The sequence below is a fragment of the Branchiostoma belcheri genome, unplaced genomic scaffold (genome assembly GCF_001625305.1).
Source record: "Branchiostoma belcheri isolate BF01 breed outbred unplaced genomic scaffold, Haploidv18h27 scaffold115, whole genome shotgun sequence".
NCBI lineage: Eukaryota > Metazoa > Chordata > Leptocardii > Amphioxiformes > Branchiostomatidae > Branchiostoma > Branchiostoma belcheri.
Window position 1 is genome coordinate 475,037 of NW_017802547.1, and position 15,902 is coordinate 490,938.

At 38.6% G+C, this 15,902-nt stretch overlaps 3 protein-coding genes across 4 annotated transcripts in view; 1 reads left to right on the forward strand and 2 right to left on the reverse strand.

The window, feature by feature from the left end:
• The window catches only part of LOC109462364, an 11,702-nt gene extending 2,768 nt beyond the window's left edge, over window positions 1-8,934 (forward strand). The window contains exons 1-10 of one of the 2 annotated variants that reach the window (XM_019758906.1): window positions 1,367-1,599; window positions 2,935-3,060; window positions 3,263-3,402; window positions 3,875-3,994; window positions 4,518-4,763; window positions 4,998-5,084; window positions 5,486-5,613; window positions 6,031-6,268; window positions 7,037-7,151; window positions 7,735-8,934. In XM_019758906.1, the coding sequence (XP_019614465.1) occupies window positions 1,526-1,599; window positions 2,935-3,060; window positions 3,263-3,402; window positions 3,875-3,994; window positions 4,518-4,763; window positions 4,998-5,084; window positions 5,486-5,613; window positions 6,031-6,268; window positions 7,037-7,151; window positions 7,735-8,197 (1,737 nt within the window). In that variant the 5' untranslated portion in view covers window positions 1,367-1,525 and the 3' untranslated portion in view covers window positions 8,198-8,934. Of the gene's footprint in view, window positions 1-1,366; window positions 1,600-2,934; window positions 3,061-3,262; window positions 3,403-3,874; window positions 3,995-4,517; window positions 4,764-4,997; window positions 5,085-5,485; window positions 5,614-6,030; window positions 6,269-7,036; window positions 7,152-7,734 lie in introns of those variants that run through there. The other variant, XM_019758907.1, reaches the window with a different exon arrangement.
• A 552-nt stretch (window positions 8,935-9,486) lies between these two features.
• Window positions 9,487-11,437, reverse strand: LOC109462365. The gene is made up of 3 exons (XM_019758908.1): window positions 11,193-11,437; window positions 10,407-10,553; window positions 9,487-9,843 (listed from the first exon to the last, which is right to left on the reverse strand). The coding sequence occupies exons 1-3, from the start codon at window positions 11,266-11,268 to the stop codon at window positions 9,665-9,667; spliced, it is 402 nt and encodes a 133-aa protein (XP_019614467.1). The 5' UTR covers window positions 11,269-11,437; the 3' UTR covers window positions 9,487-9,664.
• A 1,570-nt stretch (window positions 11,438-13,007) lies between these two features.
• On the reverse strand, window positions 13,008-14,915 carry LOC109462325. Its single transcript, XM_019758856.1, has 3 exons — window positions 14,719-14,915; window positions 13,996-14,142; window positions 13,008-13,423 (listed from the first exon to the last, which is right to left on the reverse strand). The coding sequence occupies exons 1-3, from the start codon at window positions 14,795-14,797 to the stop codon at window positions 13,236-13,238; spliced, it is 414 nt and encodes a 137-aa protein (XP_019614415.1). The 5' UTR covers window positions 14,798-14,915; the 3' UTR covers window positions 13,008-13,235.
• Between the last annotated feature and the right edge of the window lie 987 nt (window positions 14,916-15,902).

The window sequence follows — 15,902 nt, forward strand, 5'->3', positions numbered from 1 at the left end:
TCTGTATCCAATAAATACAGACTGGCCAATTTGATACTGTCTTACCCCCACCAAAAGATCTGCTTGGAGATTAAGACGTAATAGCTACTCCGAAGGGCGGTCTATTCACTATAGGTACATGTATATACAATGACATGTAGAAAGATACAAAGTGTCAAAGGACCATATTTACCCGTAAGCTATAATCATAAATTATTATCCCTTTCAGAGAAAGTCTTTACTTCACCGGCAAAGTCAAGTCCGAGGCCTACACCTTGAACGGTTACGCCATGGTTCTGACGTTCTTCCTGGGTAGAATCGCCGTCATCCCCCACTACTGGTACCACATGTACCCCCATGTCGTGTCAGGGAAGGTCTTCCAAGTCGGCTGGGACGCCGCTGTCACCGCCATCTTACTCTGGACCGTCCTGAACGTCCTAAATATCTTCTGGTTCTATAAGATGCTGAGAGGCGCTTTAAAACATTTGATAAACAAGAAGACCTAAATAGGTAAAAAAAAGGTAAGTTTATCTGGTTGATAAATGATTGAAGTTCTTTAGTCGCAACCGCTTGTTAATCATAGCGACTGTTAATATTTCAGACAATAGTACATAATATATAAAATTAATCTCTTAAAGTTATCAAATTAGAACGTACTGTATTGATGAAAGTGTCTACTCTCTTTGGCGTACACATTTGCATGGCTATTGGTGGTTTTGGGATTATATTTTGGATATCATAATTTATCTTGATCATAATTGTGCCTTCTTTTAGCAGTTATAGAATTAAAACTAACTTAGCAATCAATCCAGGAATTAAATAATAATTAATCCTTTCATTCTGTGATATCCGGCATCGTCACTATTCAAAATAAAACATATTCGTAATGCTTAGAATGTCTGCATATTGCGAAAGTTTTTTGTCTTGTTTGAAAGCGTGAATAAACGGTACAGTTCAAGGACGCTTTTGACTCAAATGTGTTTTTCTAACCTTAAATGTACAGTTAAGAATGTTGCAACCTACCCGCACATGAATCACACTATTGTGATTGGTAGAAATGTTTTCAATGTATCCCAGTCAACCAATGAACTTGCATGATAGGAATGTGTACCTGTAGAACTTATGGTAATTGCAGTGACCAAGTGGCTGTGTATGGAGTCAGTCGGTACAACGCTCTGTCTCAAAATACGCTAAAATCCAACATAATTTCCTCAGTATCATTGACTTAAAGCATACTTATACATACACTTAAAGTCATTGGTGAAACAAGACTATCGTTAAGCGAAGCTAACAGTTGTTAAGTTTGTTAAAAACGCGACACGTTTACTTGAAGAACCGCATGCCCACCCTCTGTTGTTTAACGTTTGTAACATGATACCCCCAGGCGGTGGGGCTGGGGAATTATCTGACGTAACAAACAACAAAAGAGCCCTTACACAGACAGGTAAAAGTCACCAAGGACCGTGTAAGGTTCCGTTTTGGAGGTAAAATGTAGAAATAATCTAAAATTTTACCGTCTTAGTGATGTAGAAAAGATCTCAAAGGCATGGGGGAACTTGTACGGAGCGTGTCTTTGCAGGTGTTTGTCGGTTTTGTACTGCTTGTCACTGAGGCTTACAGGTGAGTGCCCCCCTCCCATTTCCTCTGATATCTTCGTAAGCTTACATGTAGTTTCACTTCCTTCTTCGTTTGCCCGTAACAATTTTGACTTTTAACTAATATTTAAGCCATTTGTCAGAACTGAAGAACACTTTTTAAAACTAGCCTTTTCTCCCAATGCTTTTCTTCAAAGTGAATAGGCATAACTGTCACAGCTCTATATAACGTTACATGCACCATGTCATGATAGTTTTATTTTAGGTTCGTTTCCTCAAGTAGATTGGTAGACTAACATTGTCCTCTTCTACAGATATTATGCTATATATGCAACCATTAAAACTTGTTCATGATATACTTGACTTGTATATTTGTAGGAAATTGTATATTATATTGTACTGCAATGTTATTATATTGTCTGATACAAAACCATTTTCCCTTCTTTACATACATTAAATGGCAGCTGAATATTTCACTATTTTATGACCATTGCTTGTTACATTTGAGCTAATATCATATTGTGTTTTTCATCATACCACAATATCATTAAAAGTCTAGCCCAACACTGTCTTGTAATCAAATAGAAGATGGTTTGTAAAAAGAAATATTCAGAAAAACTTTCCCACATGTTATAGTATTTCACTTCCTCTTTTTGAGCCCAATCTTGGTGTTAAGGTTGAGCTGGTCAGTTCATTGTTATTAGTATTTGTGTCTGGAAAAATATGAAAATAATAGAACTTTTAAACTGTTTTTGTTATGGAAGACATGTATTTTGATAACACACATATCTTGGGAAATTTTATCTTAAGTTGTCATTTCATTTATTTCACTGTCCATAATCTTTCAAACAATTATTTGATACGGTCATTTGCAGTAATACATTAGAAACTCATATTTGTAGCTATAGTGTCAAATTGAATAATTGCAGTAGCAACCACAAAAGTTAACTTGACCAATGCACAAAACATTTCAAGATATACAGTAGTGTAATTAGGATACCATTTGCCACTGCCTGGGGAATGTTAGCTCTTTCATTTAATCATGTTTCTATGTTTATGACGTAAAAGCATTGACAGGTGTACGGTGACAAAGACCCTTGTGGTGTCTGCAGAGATGACATACAGGAGAAGCTTTTATATGTATTGAATTAGTATTGGTGTCTGAAAAGATAATCATGAAGATAGAAGAAATTTTCAACTGTGTCTTTGTTATGGAAGACACTTGTATTTTGATAACACATTTCTTGAATGGGAAATTCACATGTAATATGTACAGTGTACTTAGGATACCATTTGCTGTTCCTTAGGGAATATTAGCCATTTCAGTTAATCATGTTTCTGTGTGTTTATTGCGTACTAGCAGTGACAGGTGTACGGTGACAAAGACCCGTGTGGTGTCTGCAGACGTGACATACAGGAGAAGTTACAGTAGTGTGTACTACCTGTCCTGTGGCTTCTGGGGCTGGAACAGGTGTCCTCGCTACAGGTATGCTTATATATATTAAAAGCATTTATTATATTCTTAAGTAGCAAATGAATGTACAAGATCTTGCCATTTAGGATAAAGCTATTAACAGGTTCTGTAAAAAAACAACCAGATGCTGATTAGGCCAATGAAAGTAAATTTTATGGATAACATCCATGCGGGCATTTATTTTCACAAGAGTTTTTGAATTTCTTCTCTACAGAACCTCCTACAGAACAGAGTATGGGACCCAGTACTCTACCCAGCCTTATGAGGACTCTACAGACTGTTACCATGGCAACTGTTCTGCGGATGGTACATGTACCTGTGCGCCAGGGTACACTGGGTCAACCTGTGAAGACGGTAATGTTATTAACATCTGAAGACAGTTCAGATTGTAATATTATGCTAGTAAGCAAATGGACTAACTGACACAAATGCATGATCCAGATGCCATTTTGTCAAAATTTCAGTACCTTCTATGGACATGGAGGCATCATAGTAATGAATCAGATGATAAAGCCTTTTAGTTTACTGTTACAGTACACTTCTGCCCATTTGGCTTGAGACAGAAACGTCAAACTTGTAATACCTGTCAGGACCTATCACAGTTGGAAAGTCTAACATATTAAATATTCTCAAGTACACAATGTACTGTATTCCCATGCATTTTTGACGGGGCTTAATACTTTGCTGACTGTTATCATTATACTGTTATCATATGTATACTACAAAAACTCATACTGTAAGTACAGTTACTGTAATGATTTCTAAATGCCACAAATATTTAAAGGTTTACAGTGACTGAAGTGAGTTTTTTTTCTGTTCCCTTTAGACATTGATGAGTGTTTGAGGCAGACTGGAGACTGTGACCAGGTGTGTGTGAACACTCCAGGTACCTACAGGTGTGCCTGCTACGAGGGGTTTGTTCTGTACAACAGAACACACTGTCAAGGTGAGACTTACATGTACCTGTCAAACCAGTCTACAGCGACCTCTCTATTGTAAAAGACTTGGAGATGAAAATGGTTAAAGTAACAGGTGGTCACTATAGACGGTCTAATCTATGCGTCAACAGGAAACATTTTTATGTAACCAAAGGGACTGGAAAAATGTGATCACAATAGCCATGCAGGTGGTCCCTATACCCATGACCTTTTCTGGTCCTTTATATTTTCAATGTATCATAATGTTTTGTATATTTTTATGTGTGTCACATTGCATGTTAGAACAGACCAGAATGTTAAGCTACTGCCATGTACATGTATGCTGTGTGGATCTACATAAGCTGAAACTCAAACAACATGCAATAATTTTGTACCTGTGTAAGGATTTATACTCTGACATCATGCAGAAATTCAACTCACCTCTCAATCAAAAGGACACAGTCACCATCACAACAAACCTAAATATTCCATGGGAGTCCTAGCTCTTGGAATTGAATAATGACTTGATCTTTGATAATCCTCCTGTTTCAGATGAAGACGAGTGTGTGACTGGAAACCACGACTGCTCCCACAGTTGTAACAACACCCACGGCAGCTTCACCTGTGGCTGCAGGGTGGGGTATGACTTTGACTCCAGCACCAGGCAGTGTGAGGACACGGACGAATGTCTGGACAACAACGGGGGCTGTCAACACAACTGTACCAACAACAACGGCAGTTTTGTCTGCTCATGTACTGATGGGTACAGGCTGATGCCTGATCACTCTTCCTGCACAGGTACATTGAAAAAATATTTCAATTACAGTCAAACTTGCATAAGAACACCACCCTGTGACACAAGAGAACAAAGACACCAATTTTGAAGTTCATGTCCTTTAATTATACTATTTATAGATAAGCAATAATTATAAGCGAGGGTGTTTAATACTAACCATCAGCCACGTGTGTACTTTTTCAGTATGATTTCTATCAAACACATGTAATTGATGACTTTTTTTTTCATTTACTAAGATTCGGCGTTAACAACTTCAGCACCAAGGACAACGACATATCCAAAAATGACAACAACACTTACCCCACAGACTACAGATACCTCCGGTAAGGGTAGTACAGGTGGCCATCACCAATAATTCTGTTGAGCTCAGCTACTTTAGTTCATTAGTGGTGCATGTAAAGTTTTCAATAGCAGCTAGCTGCCAAGATTGGGGATATTATTAGTTCGGACTAAATTGTTTGTTGTGATGCTCACTTAAAATGTTGCTGTTGATTAAAGTGGCAATCATAATTAGTCTATTAGTAAATATTGCATGATGGACATTCATTTCTATGCTACAAAACATTGTCAGTGAGTACATGATAGAGTTAATGTAATAGATTATCATACTATCATGATAGCAATGAAAATAGACTGCATAAAATACAATTTGTTGTTAAAGGACAGCATAAAAATGTTTATAAAGTCACAAGTAGTACAGTACACTCTCTGCTCTACTTTTCAGGTTTCACAATCTACAAAGTTGAAGTGACACTAACCACCATCCAGGGCCGGCCGGTTGTGTACAGTGAGGAGTTAGCTACACCAGGCTCACAACTGTTTGTGCAGACAGCTACTGTTGTGGAGAGCTCGGTATGAAATAATGGATTTTTATATCTACCAACTTATCAGAATTTCTAAAGAAATTGTGTCTTAAAAGCTAATCATATTAGTTTTTGCATGGACTTACTAATTCAGATAATTTTCCCTCAGAGTCTGCTCTGAGACATGCTCGTAAAAATGTCTAATTTAGTATTATTTGTTTGATTCCAAGAACCAAGAAATTAAATTGTTGGGGCCTGCACCATTGTCTTGTGATGAAAATTAAAGTCTTTCAATTTTTTTAGCATGTTTCTTTTCTAAATTTTCCAGACACATTGTACCCTAGGGGTTGGTGGAAAGGACGGTCCAGTCTGAACGGTGGAAAAGGTAGTCTGGACTGGACCGCTTTTTCCACCAACCCAATACCTGAGTATGTTAGCCCAAATTAACCATTACTTTTGTTTACAGATGAACACAATCATGAGGAGAAGCCCGATACGGGACATCTTCATTCGATCAGATGTCACCGGCTTTCGACAGGGCAGTGTCATCGCAGACATAGACATGTACCTCAAGAAGCAGGGGGAGGAAGTGTCAGCCTCTTATGTCAGGGATGTCATCCTGGCCGGTGTGCTGAACAACACTATGGGCAGCCCTGGCCGGGGCCTGGGGATCCAGGCTAACTCCCTGCAAGTCACTCAACCAGGTATAGTGGGATCTTTTTTACCCCAAATGTTTTCACCCCAAAAGAGTTTACTGGATGTTTTTTTGTGTTTGCCTGTGTTCTGTAGTGCACTTGCATGATTGAATGTGTAATCTGACACAAGGCACTAAGTAGTACCATCTAAGTGGGTGAAGTCCGCCATCTTTTATTGTATGTTGTCAGTTAAACGTTTTAAAACATAACAATTGCCCTTGTTTGTCAATGATTTAGGTTACATCATTCTGATTGCAGATGAGATTGAATATTCTTACCTAGCTTTTTAAGCAGTTATACATGTAATATAAAATGTCCAAAGTTATCTCAACTACTATTAATTAAATATTCTCATCAACGAGCAGATTATTATTGGACTGAGCAGAGCACTTTGGACTAATGCCTCTGGCTGTTTACAGCTTAGAGGTACATATCCAATCTTTTGTCACAAACTTTTCTGTTACATTGCGGATCATAATGACACTCACGCTTCATTGAAAATGAAAAAAATCTCAAGATTTGTTCCAAAGATCTCAATATTTTTTGCTAAATCTTGAGATCTTTCGTGACAATCTCAAGATCTTTCATAAAATCTTAAGATGAAAAAGAAAAGATCTCAAAAATTTCCCAAGATGCTTTCAAAACATCTCAAGATTAAAGATAGAAATCTCAAGACTCTAAATTTGATATATAGATTCAGGATTTTATTTTGTTTATGATTTTATTATTACTCATGTCAGACATACCAAAAGCAACATACATTTTAAACTTGCATAGGTGAAGGTAAAGTGGACAGGACAGCTGAGAATGGGACCATTGCTGCCATTGTGATCGTCCTCGTGGCTCTCTTGTTAGCCCTGATAGGGGCTGTCTTCCTCTATCGCCGGCGCCGGTATGTACAGTAATACAAACTCTGCAACTCTGAGTTTTTGTCATGTTTACCAAAGGAAAGCATTGTTTTTCCTCTGATCCCTCTTCTTCTTCTTCTTCTTCAGTAGTAGGCATTTCATCGGTCTCGTGAGACAATGAAGAAAATTCTTCTTCCGTACATCATGCACTTATTCTTTAAAGCTTTCTGAGTTCTGATGCGAGTTTCTGCTTTTCTTTCCCCCGGTGTAAGCGCTTCTTAACTTCCTGTCTCCAGAGCTTTCTGTTTGTTGTAAGAGTGTGAATAATCTACAGATTCTTCTTCAACTCCTAACCCAAAAGGTCAATGACCAGACATCTGTCACCATGGTAGCTAGTGTTGTAATACATCATGTTGCAATCTTATAGCTGGAGGGATTTAGACTCCTGTCACCATATACATGTATAATATATGAATGTGTTTGAGTGAGAATTAACAGCATCATTTAAGATTTCTTGAATTTGCAGTGGAGAGGTTGTGAACACTTACTGCAAAAAAAACCCACAAAACTTCAATCATGCACCGTAAACATTTCAAGATTAAGTTGAATGTACTTTTCAAAATACAGGAGTAAGTTACGAATGGACCGCGCTCGAGAACAATATGGAGTTCGCAACGGGCAAAACGGCACCCTTAACAACCTCTCCGAGCGCCGACACCCGGAGGCGTATACCAACAACATCTACGACAACCCTTGCTTCGAAGGGAACGCCACGGGATCGCAACAACCTTGCGCCGCAAACTTGCAGGACCTCGCGGCTGCTAGCAAATCCGCTGCACCTCCGTTACCAAACCGCCCACCCTCTCTACAAAAAGTGGGGAATGAGAACCCACAGCTTAACGGGGCTCAGAAATTGAGTAACGAGTTAGTTGTTGGTAACTTGAACAGGCAGGAGAACCACTATGAGGTGTGTGGACCTGGGGTGAGCTCAAAGGTAAATGTGAGTGAATCCAGGAAAGATGAGCATGGGTATGAGATACCAGGAAACAAATTAGATCCCAGTGTCTATGATGACATTATGAAGGATTAGGTGAGTTCAGTTTTGAAGTTCGGGGCATGAGAAATAGCGAAGCAGGTGTAAAACACCTTATACAAGTAAAATATACTGAAGTCTTTTGCATAATGACTCATCTTTAAATGCAAAAAGAGCAACCCAAAGAATAAAGTTAATGATGCAGTAAACTGTTATATTTTATCATGTTTCAAGACTTTTGTTAGGTGTTAATTTCAATTTAATTTGATAAAAGAAAGTCATTTGGTTGGTTGGAAACCAGCTGAGATAATAATGCAGTCAAATGTAATATAATTCATATTTTTAGACTTTTACTTTGTGTTGCTTTCAATTTAACATAAAGATGAAGGAGAGACATATAAATATGTGCTTACATGTTAGACCTACATGTACTAGTTCAACTTATATGTTGCTGTATTACATAGTTAAAATAGTAACTTCATTTCTTTCTATTTTTCTCCCTTTTTACCCCTGAAATTTCCCAATATTGATGTGGAAAGTACCTTGATACACGTAAAATATCAGACTCCATTTTATATCTTTTGGTGCCTACTTTATTTTCAACCATTATCAACTTACATCTTCCAAAGAACATGTATTGAGAGGGATTTGAGATTATATCTAAGGTGCCTACTATAATTATCTAAACAAAAGAATGTACGTCGTGTTAAATAACTATAATAAGTTCTCCATGTAAGTGTTTTATTATTAGCAGATATCTTACTGATATTATAAGTAACATTTTTAATCGGATTTGTCTGATATATCTTCTATGTGTTTTTAATCGATATGCTTTACTCTTGAGTATAATACTGAATAAAATCCTCATAATCCTAAATATATTTAAATACCGATATACTACATGTAGTACCAGACCTAAGCTGTAAATGGTTAAATAAAACATTAGATTCTACAGTATACCTTATATAAGCCCACTAAGTGAAAATATGTAATAATGAAGGTTAAACTGTCAGGGGAATCCATAGTAACAAGACGTAAATAGAATACCTTCGACCGTAAATAGTTTTATCAGGTTGAACAATAAATGGATACCAGGTAATGCCTTTTATAACACATCAAAGTTGTCAAAGCAAATAAGTAATTAACGCTTTGGGAAGTAAATCGTTTTGGAACATCTTGGTGACTTACAAGAATTTTTTTTCATCCCACGGAGGTTGTTTTTGATGAGTCGCTTTGCATGTTTTACCACATGCTGGACATATCAATGACACGTTAGGTCAAAGGTCCAAGAATAGGTTATCAAAGGTTATCTCATTTCTTATCTTAAACGTCCTGCATATCTTTTTGAAGCCAATGGATAAAAATGCATGGACAGAATCAGGCAGAAATGTACAATTAATATATTATAATGAATTAAAAGATTACATTGACACTAAAACTCAAATTCTTATTAGTCTTATACTTAAATTCACGATAAGTTTCACTTGGTGTGTGATGGCTTGTACTTCTTGCTTCTCGATTGTTTTAACCGATGGGCAGGGGAGGCATTCCTCCGTTTGCATCCACCCACTCCTGGGTCTGGCACGTCCCCGTAGTGAAGTCGTCCTCGTTGGGGTAACACAGCAAGCCTCCCTCACAGGTGCAGTCGTCCTCGTATGCGATTGGATGGCCGGTGTCACATGGTTGTCCCTGGCCTCCACAACCTGTTGGGTCAAAGGTCAATATCAATTAATTTTTAAGCAAGTTTGAACTGTAATTTCCAACATAGGAAATTGAACGTACCCACATTTTCAACTCTGTTGCGTTAGAAATAACAGTCTAAGCCTGCTTCGCAATGACACAAATAAACTTTCAAGATAATATCAATTTATTGTCCGTTTCGAAGATACATTGTTCATTTAATTATAAGTTGCACTTCGGTTTAAATCCAATCTAAACAATCATAAACACATATACGGTCAACAAAAATAACAATTGAAATCTAAGCTAATTTATACAAACGAATAAGATCAATGAAAATAACAGTATGCATAATGATAAATGTCAGTGTAAAGATAAAGCATATCATTGGAGATGGTACCAGTCTTCTGTTTGCAGCAGAATTACTAAAACATTGATTATTATATATCTGCATTATATCAATTTTAACAACATACTAGTAACTAGATGTATTATATTTCTCAAACCACTTTAATGTATTCCTATGGTTTCTATTTAGAAGTCTCTGACGCTACATGGCAACACATGTAAAGAAATTTATTCTTACAAGCTGGTTCGCCGTCGCTGTTGAAGAAGTTCGCATGGCAGCCGCCGCAGTAGTTGGATACGCATGTAGCGTCAGGAGTAGCGGGGCAGGTCGTCACCTCACAGGGGTCAGCAAAGCACTCCACCCGAGGCTGGTCTTTTGGGCACTCTGGGGGTACATCGTACGGGAAAAATGTCCTTTGATTGGCTATCTTGTTTTCATTTTTAATTACGTGATGTGTCATCCTCAAAAATGTTATTCTCAGTCGCCAAAAAAACAGACTCCTTACTATGATAATGCATAGTGCTTGTATGTTTTGCTTATGACATGCATGCTTCATATATGTTTTTGAAAATGACATCCTTGGCCGAATCGTGGAAATAACGGTAGGTATTTGGTAGCCTCCTGTGCAGGCCTCCGGGCGGATATGAGTTTTAATACAGCGTTTTGTAGGATTTTTAACGCGTTCTTTTGCCGGCCATCCTACAACAGCCGCCCAGAGGCGAGTACAAACCTTCTCTGGGAGGCTCGTTCTGAACTTTCGGAAAGCTCGGAATCCTTGTTTCTGTACTAAACATCAACATAACATAACATCATGTTTGAAATATGATTTAATGAAAGGAATATAATTTGGCACAGCAATTTCAACCACAATTTCTCATAAATGAAAATCATAATGACAAAATATAATTAATCCACATTAACCTCATAGAATATTAATTTCACAGAAGTTACAAGATTTGTGTGGTGACACATCACCAAATTTCAACAACAAAGAAGGCTTGGGAATCAAACTCTTATACGTACTTTTGTCTTTTTTGGGGGGGCGACAATCAGCCACTGCCACAAGGACGATGAGCAGGAAGAGCTTGGCAAAAAGCATCGTCTTCTTCGTAAATTCAACCACAAGTTGTTCAAACGTAAGTAAAATGTACCGACACCAAAGACAGTCTGAACAATTCTGGTTACGAATAAGTGTGGACGTGTCAGGATCCGGGTTGTCGCTTTAGTATCATGGATGGTCGTCTAGAGTTGGGAAGGCTACATCTTTCTGGACGTTAGAATGTATTCTTTAACAACTAATATGGTCCCGATTGATTAATATGTTTTTATGGTTTTTTTTTCAAATATTCAATCACACCTTAATCTAACAAAATTAAATTCTAGTAGAGGACAGCTCCTCCAAAATATAACAAAGATGCACACCCATATGCATAGTGAATGGTTTGTTCTTGAAATAATATTTACCAGATCCGGTTTAACGGCTTATTATAGATATTAGTGTCGTGCAAGGGGCAGATGTCACTACATTATTGGGTTGAATGAACTTGTTTTGCAGCACTGTCGTGTCTGTTGGATCTGCACAGCACATCCTAGATGATAGGGGGCGCTTGAGACGTTGCTACTGGTTCTCAGGGTCCAAGAAGTAAACAGATTGTGTAGATCACTTTATTGCAACTTAACCTGCAGGTCCCTTGTCAATAAGCGACGTGTATATGCTATGTCATACTCAGTGTAATCGGTGTAATTTTGCTGCATTCTGCTAGACGGTGCAGTTGCTTAGGTTATCATTTGTGGGGATATGAATGGGCGTATGTTCGTAACCTAAGGTGCTAGACATCTCAGCTAGCCAGGTCAGGTAGCCAGGTCAGGGACACAGCGTAACCTTTTCCGTACACCCTGCTTTGGTGTTGGAATGATATTTGATCCAGTTTTACCGCATATGAAGGTACCAATGATGTTCATGGGGCACTGAATGTCACCATGTTATAGAAGGGCCTGCATGGGGGATAGTGATTATGAATTCGCCGCCGAATACGATGCGAATTACTTAAAGTCTCAGACCTGATTACGAGCAATTACGCATTTCGGCTTATGTACTGATTACGAATTACGTTAATTTTGGGCGGCTGCCTACGCCTACGGATTACGAAGACTAAATAATATAGAGTTCAACAAAAGAGATAAAAGTCTGCCTTTTAGTGGTTACTTTATTTCAATTATTAGCATACATGTGGGGAATTTGAGATTATATTTATTGTGACTATATGTGTGTGTTTATAACAATTTCGACAGATTAAGTGTTTTAATACATGTAACAAGTTATAACCCAATATTGCTATAATTGGCAGAATATGTTTACGTTTTTATATTTATGTATATTATATGTATTCATTAACCTTAAATCTTGAGTATATATTGATATTTTTGTAACTCTTATAATGTTAAACGTGGCATAACCAGTAATATTCTCTACCAACGATTATTTTATTGGTTCCATAAACATAAGATTCTAGAGTACATCTTACGGTCCCACTAAGTAAAAATAGATAAGCCCTTTTAATCTCCTGGCGGGTGACAAGACTAGTACATTTCTGATGCCCTTAAAACCGCATTGTTTAGCCATAGTGTATTAGTGTTTCTGTTAAAGTTTCAAATATATGCAATACACCAAATAGCTTATTCGTCCAGTACTTCCTGCTACTTTACTTTATGCTTTGGGACGTAAATGTTCGTAACACCTGACTTACTAAACGTAACTTTTGAATCCCAAGGAGGCTCTATCATTCTATTCTTGTTTTTCGTAAGACTGTTTTGTGTTTTCACAATTCTTTCCACATGCTACACACATGTAGTGCACTTAAGGTAAAAGGTCCTGGAACAGGTTATCAAAGGTTATCTCATTTCCTGTGTTCAATTCCCTGCTATATGCATGTCTGTTGTGTGATGGGAGCCAGTGGGAATATGCTTGGGAACAATCAGCGAGAATTCTAAACAAGAAATTCCCCCCCCCCAAAAAAAACTCATGAAATTCAGTTTAAGCTTCGGTTTCTTGCTTATACATGAGTTTTAACCACGTATTGGAGGCATTCCTCCTAAGGCATCCACTTCCTCCTGGGTCATACACACACCCCTAGTGACGTCGTTAGGGTTAGGGTAACACAGCAGGCCTGATTGGCAAAAGCACATGTCCGGGAGTGCGAATGGAAGGCCGGTGTCACACGGGTGTGCATAGCCTCCACAACAGTCTTCACAACCTGCTCGGTGAAAGACAATGCCTTGTTTGTTTCGTCTAAATATCATTACACAGTTGCTGACACTATGAATGCTTAGGTCTACATGGTAAACTTGACAGGATAAATTATTCTAACTATCCCTATACTTGTACTTGATTAGGCCTCCACAGCTTAGCGAGTGGCCTGCATCAAAGTCTGTCCTTCGTCTGCACGTCTATGTAAACTTGACTGAATAAAGTAATGCTTTTCGCTAGAAGGCACAGCCGCTTAGGTTATCATTTATGAGGATATTAATGGGGGTATTTTAGTAGTATAATGTGCTAGACAGCTTAGCTAGCAACGTCAAAGACACAGCCGAGTATTTTCCGTAAGCCCTGGTTTTGCAAGATCCGGTTTGACGGCTTATGAAAATATTGATGAATTCAGCAAAGACTGTAGCAAAAAAGACCAAAGTCTGCCTTGAAAACGTTAATGTTTTTCTTGCTTTGTGACCATTGAAGTTTTACAACACTGATGTACAAATTATCTTGATATATGATGATGTACAAATTATCAGAATTAAATGCCTTATAAAGAAATTTATTCTAACTTACAAGCTGTCACGCCCTCCCTGATGTAGAAGTTGGCATGGCAGCCGCCACAGTTGTCAGACACACATGTAGCGTCAGGATCACCTGGGCAGGTCGTCACGTCACAGGGGTCAGGATGGCAGTGCACCATCCGGGTACCATCCTCGCATGCTGGGGTTTCAAATTGATTTATTAACTGTATACAGCCAGGACTGCCCAACTAGCCGGAGGCTATTATAAAAGACTAGCCAAAAGCCCTCATAACAGGACAATTGCTGTGGGTATGACATTCGAGAAAATAGCACCCCTTTAATTACTTCGTGTGAAAAAAATGTTTTTCTTAGTCTCTTATGATTAAGCATTCTGATGGATGCTACTAAAATGTCCTTGTGATAGTTTGTGTGGTTAGGCCACACCAAGTAATTTTTATGGACGACGTGTATAAATGAGTGTAACGTTATCTTTGGAGTGTGATTTTCTTAAACTTTACTTTTACAGTTGTGGCGCATTTTTGGTGAAAGCGGTTACCATCAACAGACTCGGCTTTGTAGAAGATTTCATGCACACTATGACTCACACATACAACGAATAGTGTAATATGGTAAACACTAATAGTCAACTGACCAAATTTTTTTCAAAGGTCCATAGCATACTAATTTCCCAGAAAACGTAATGTTCATATGTATCCTTTTTTGCAGACACGTCACCAAATTTCAGAAAACGAAGAAATTAATGTTTGATACATACTTTTGCCTTGCCACTTGCAGGTACAATCAACTGCAGTGACGAGGGCGATGATCACGATGATCTTGGTGAAAAGATGCATCTTCGTCTCGTAAATTTCAAGTTGTCCAAATCACAGTAAAAAGTACCGACACCAAAGACAGTCTGAACAAGTCTGGTTACGAATAAGTGTGGACGTGTCAGGATCCGGGTTGTCGTCTAGAGTTGGGAAGGCTACATATTTCCGACGGACAGGCGACAATGCTTTAAGAAGTAAGGTGACCGTGCTTAATGGATATGTTTTTCAGAAGTATTCAGAGGCACATCGATATATATACATATACATTGTACATTACACGTTTTAGGCATTTAGTAGAAAGTAGCTTCTTCAAAATATACTATAAGGTCTCACCTAAAAGGAATGGTTTGTTCTTGAAGTGATATTTTTACACACCAAATCCGGTTTCGCTGCTTATCTAGATAGAAGGGGCAAATGTCACTATAGATCATTGACTGTCCGCTGCACCGCTGTTAAATCTGAACAGCATATGCTGGCTGCTAGGGGGCGCACGTGACGTTGTTAGTTTATCAGGTATGGTCTCGCGCCACGAGCTAACCGCCAAATCACCGGCAGTCCACGAGCGCAGCGGTTTCGCGACCCGCGGTGTCGGGAGCCGCGGTGTCAGGAGCTGCGGTGTCGGGAGCCGCGGTGTCCCCAGCCGCGGTGTCGGCAGCGATGGTTTCTCTTCGGCTCGGGCTCATTCCTTCTCTGGTACTTTGTTACTGGCGCTCCGGGAACAGAATCACCGATAGTCGCCAGAGCGAGGTCGCTGTACACGTGTCTGTTGCCTTTGGACGTGGGATCCTGTGTAGACAGAACCAGCGAGAAGTTCACAGGGATGAATAATTATTAACTTTTCAAAATCTCGTTTACTATATTTCAAGGCTTTTAGATATGACCTTAGCTTCCAAGTACTTCCTAGCACGGTGTCGTATGCAAATATGCCCACTTCAAACACGCAAATTTGCCCTGTCTTAAAGCATTTCACCTTTCTGACTCTTTCTGGAAGTGGAGGGTCTTGCACATCTATCTCAAAAATAAAAAAAGAACTTCTTAACAGGGTGTCAGAACTATGTGATAACGTTAATTGTCATTAGTTTACGTAACGGTTAACATCTATGCAAATTTGCCCTCTCTAAACACGACA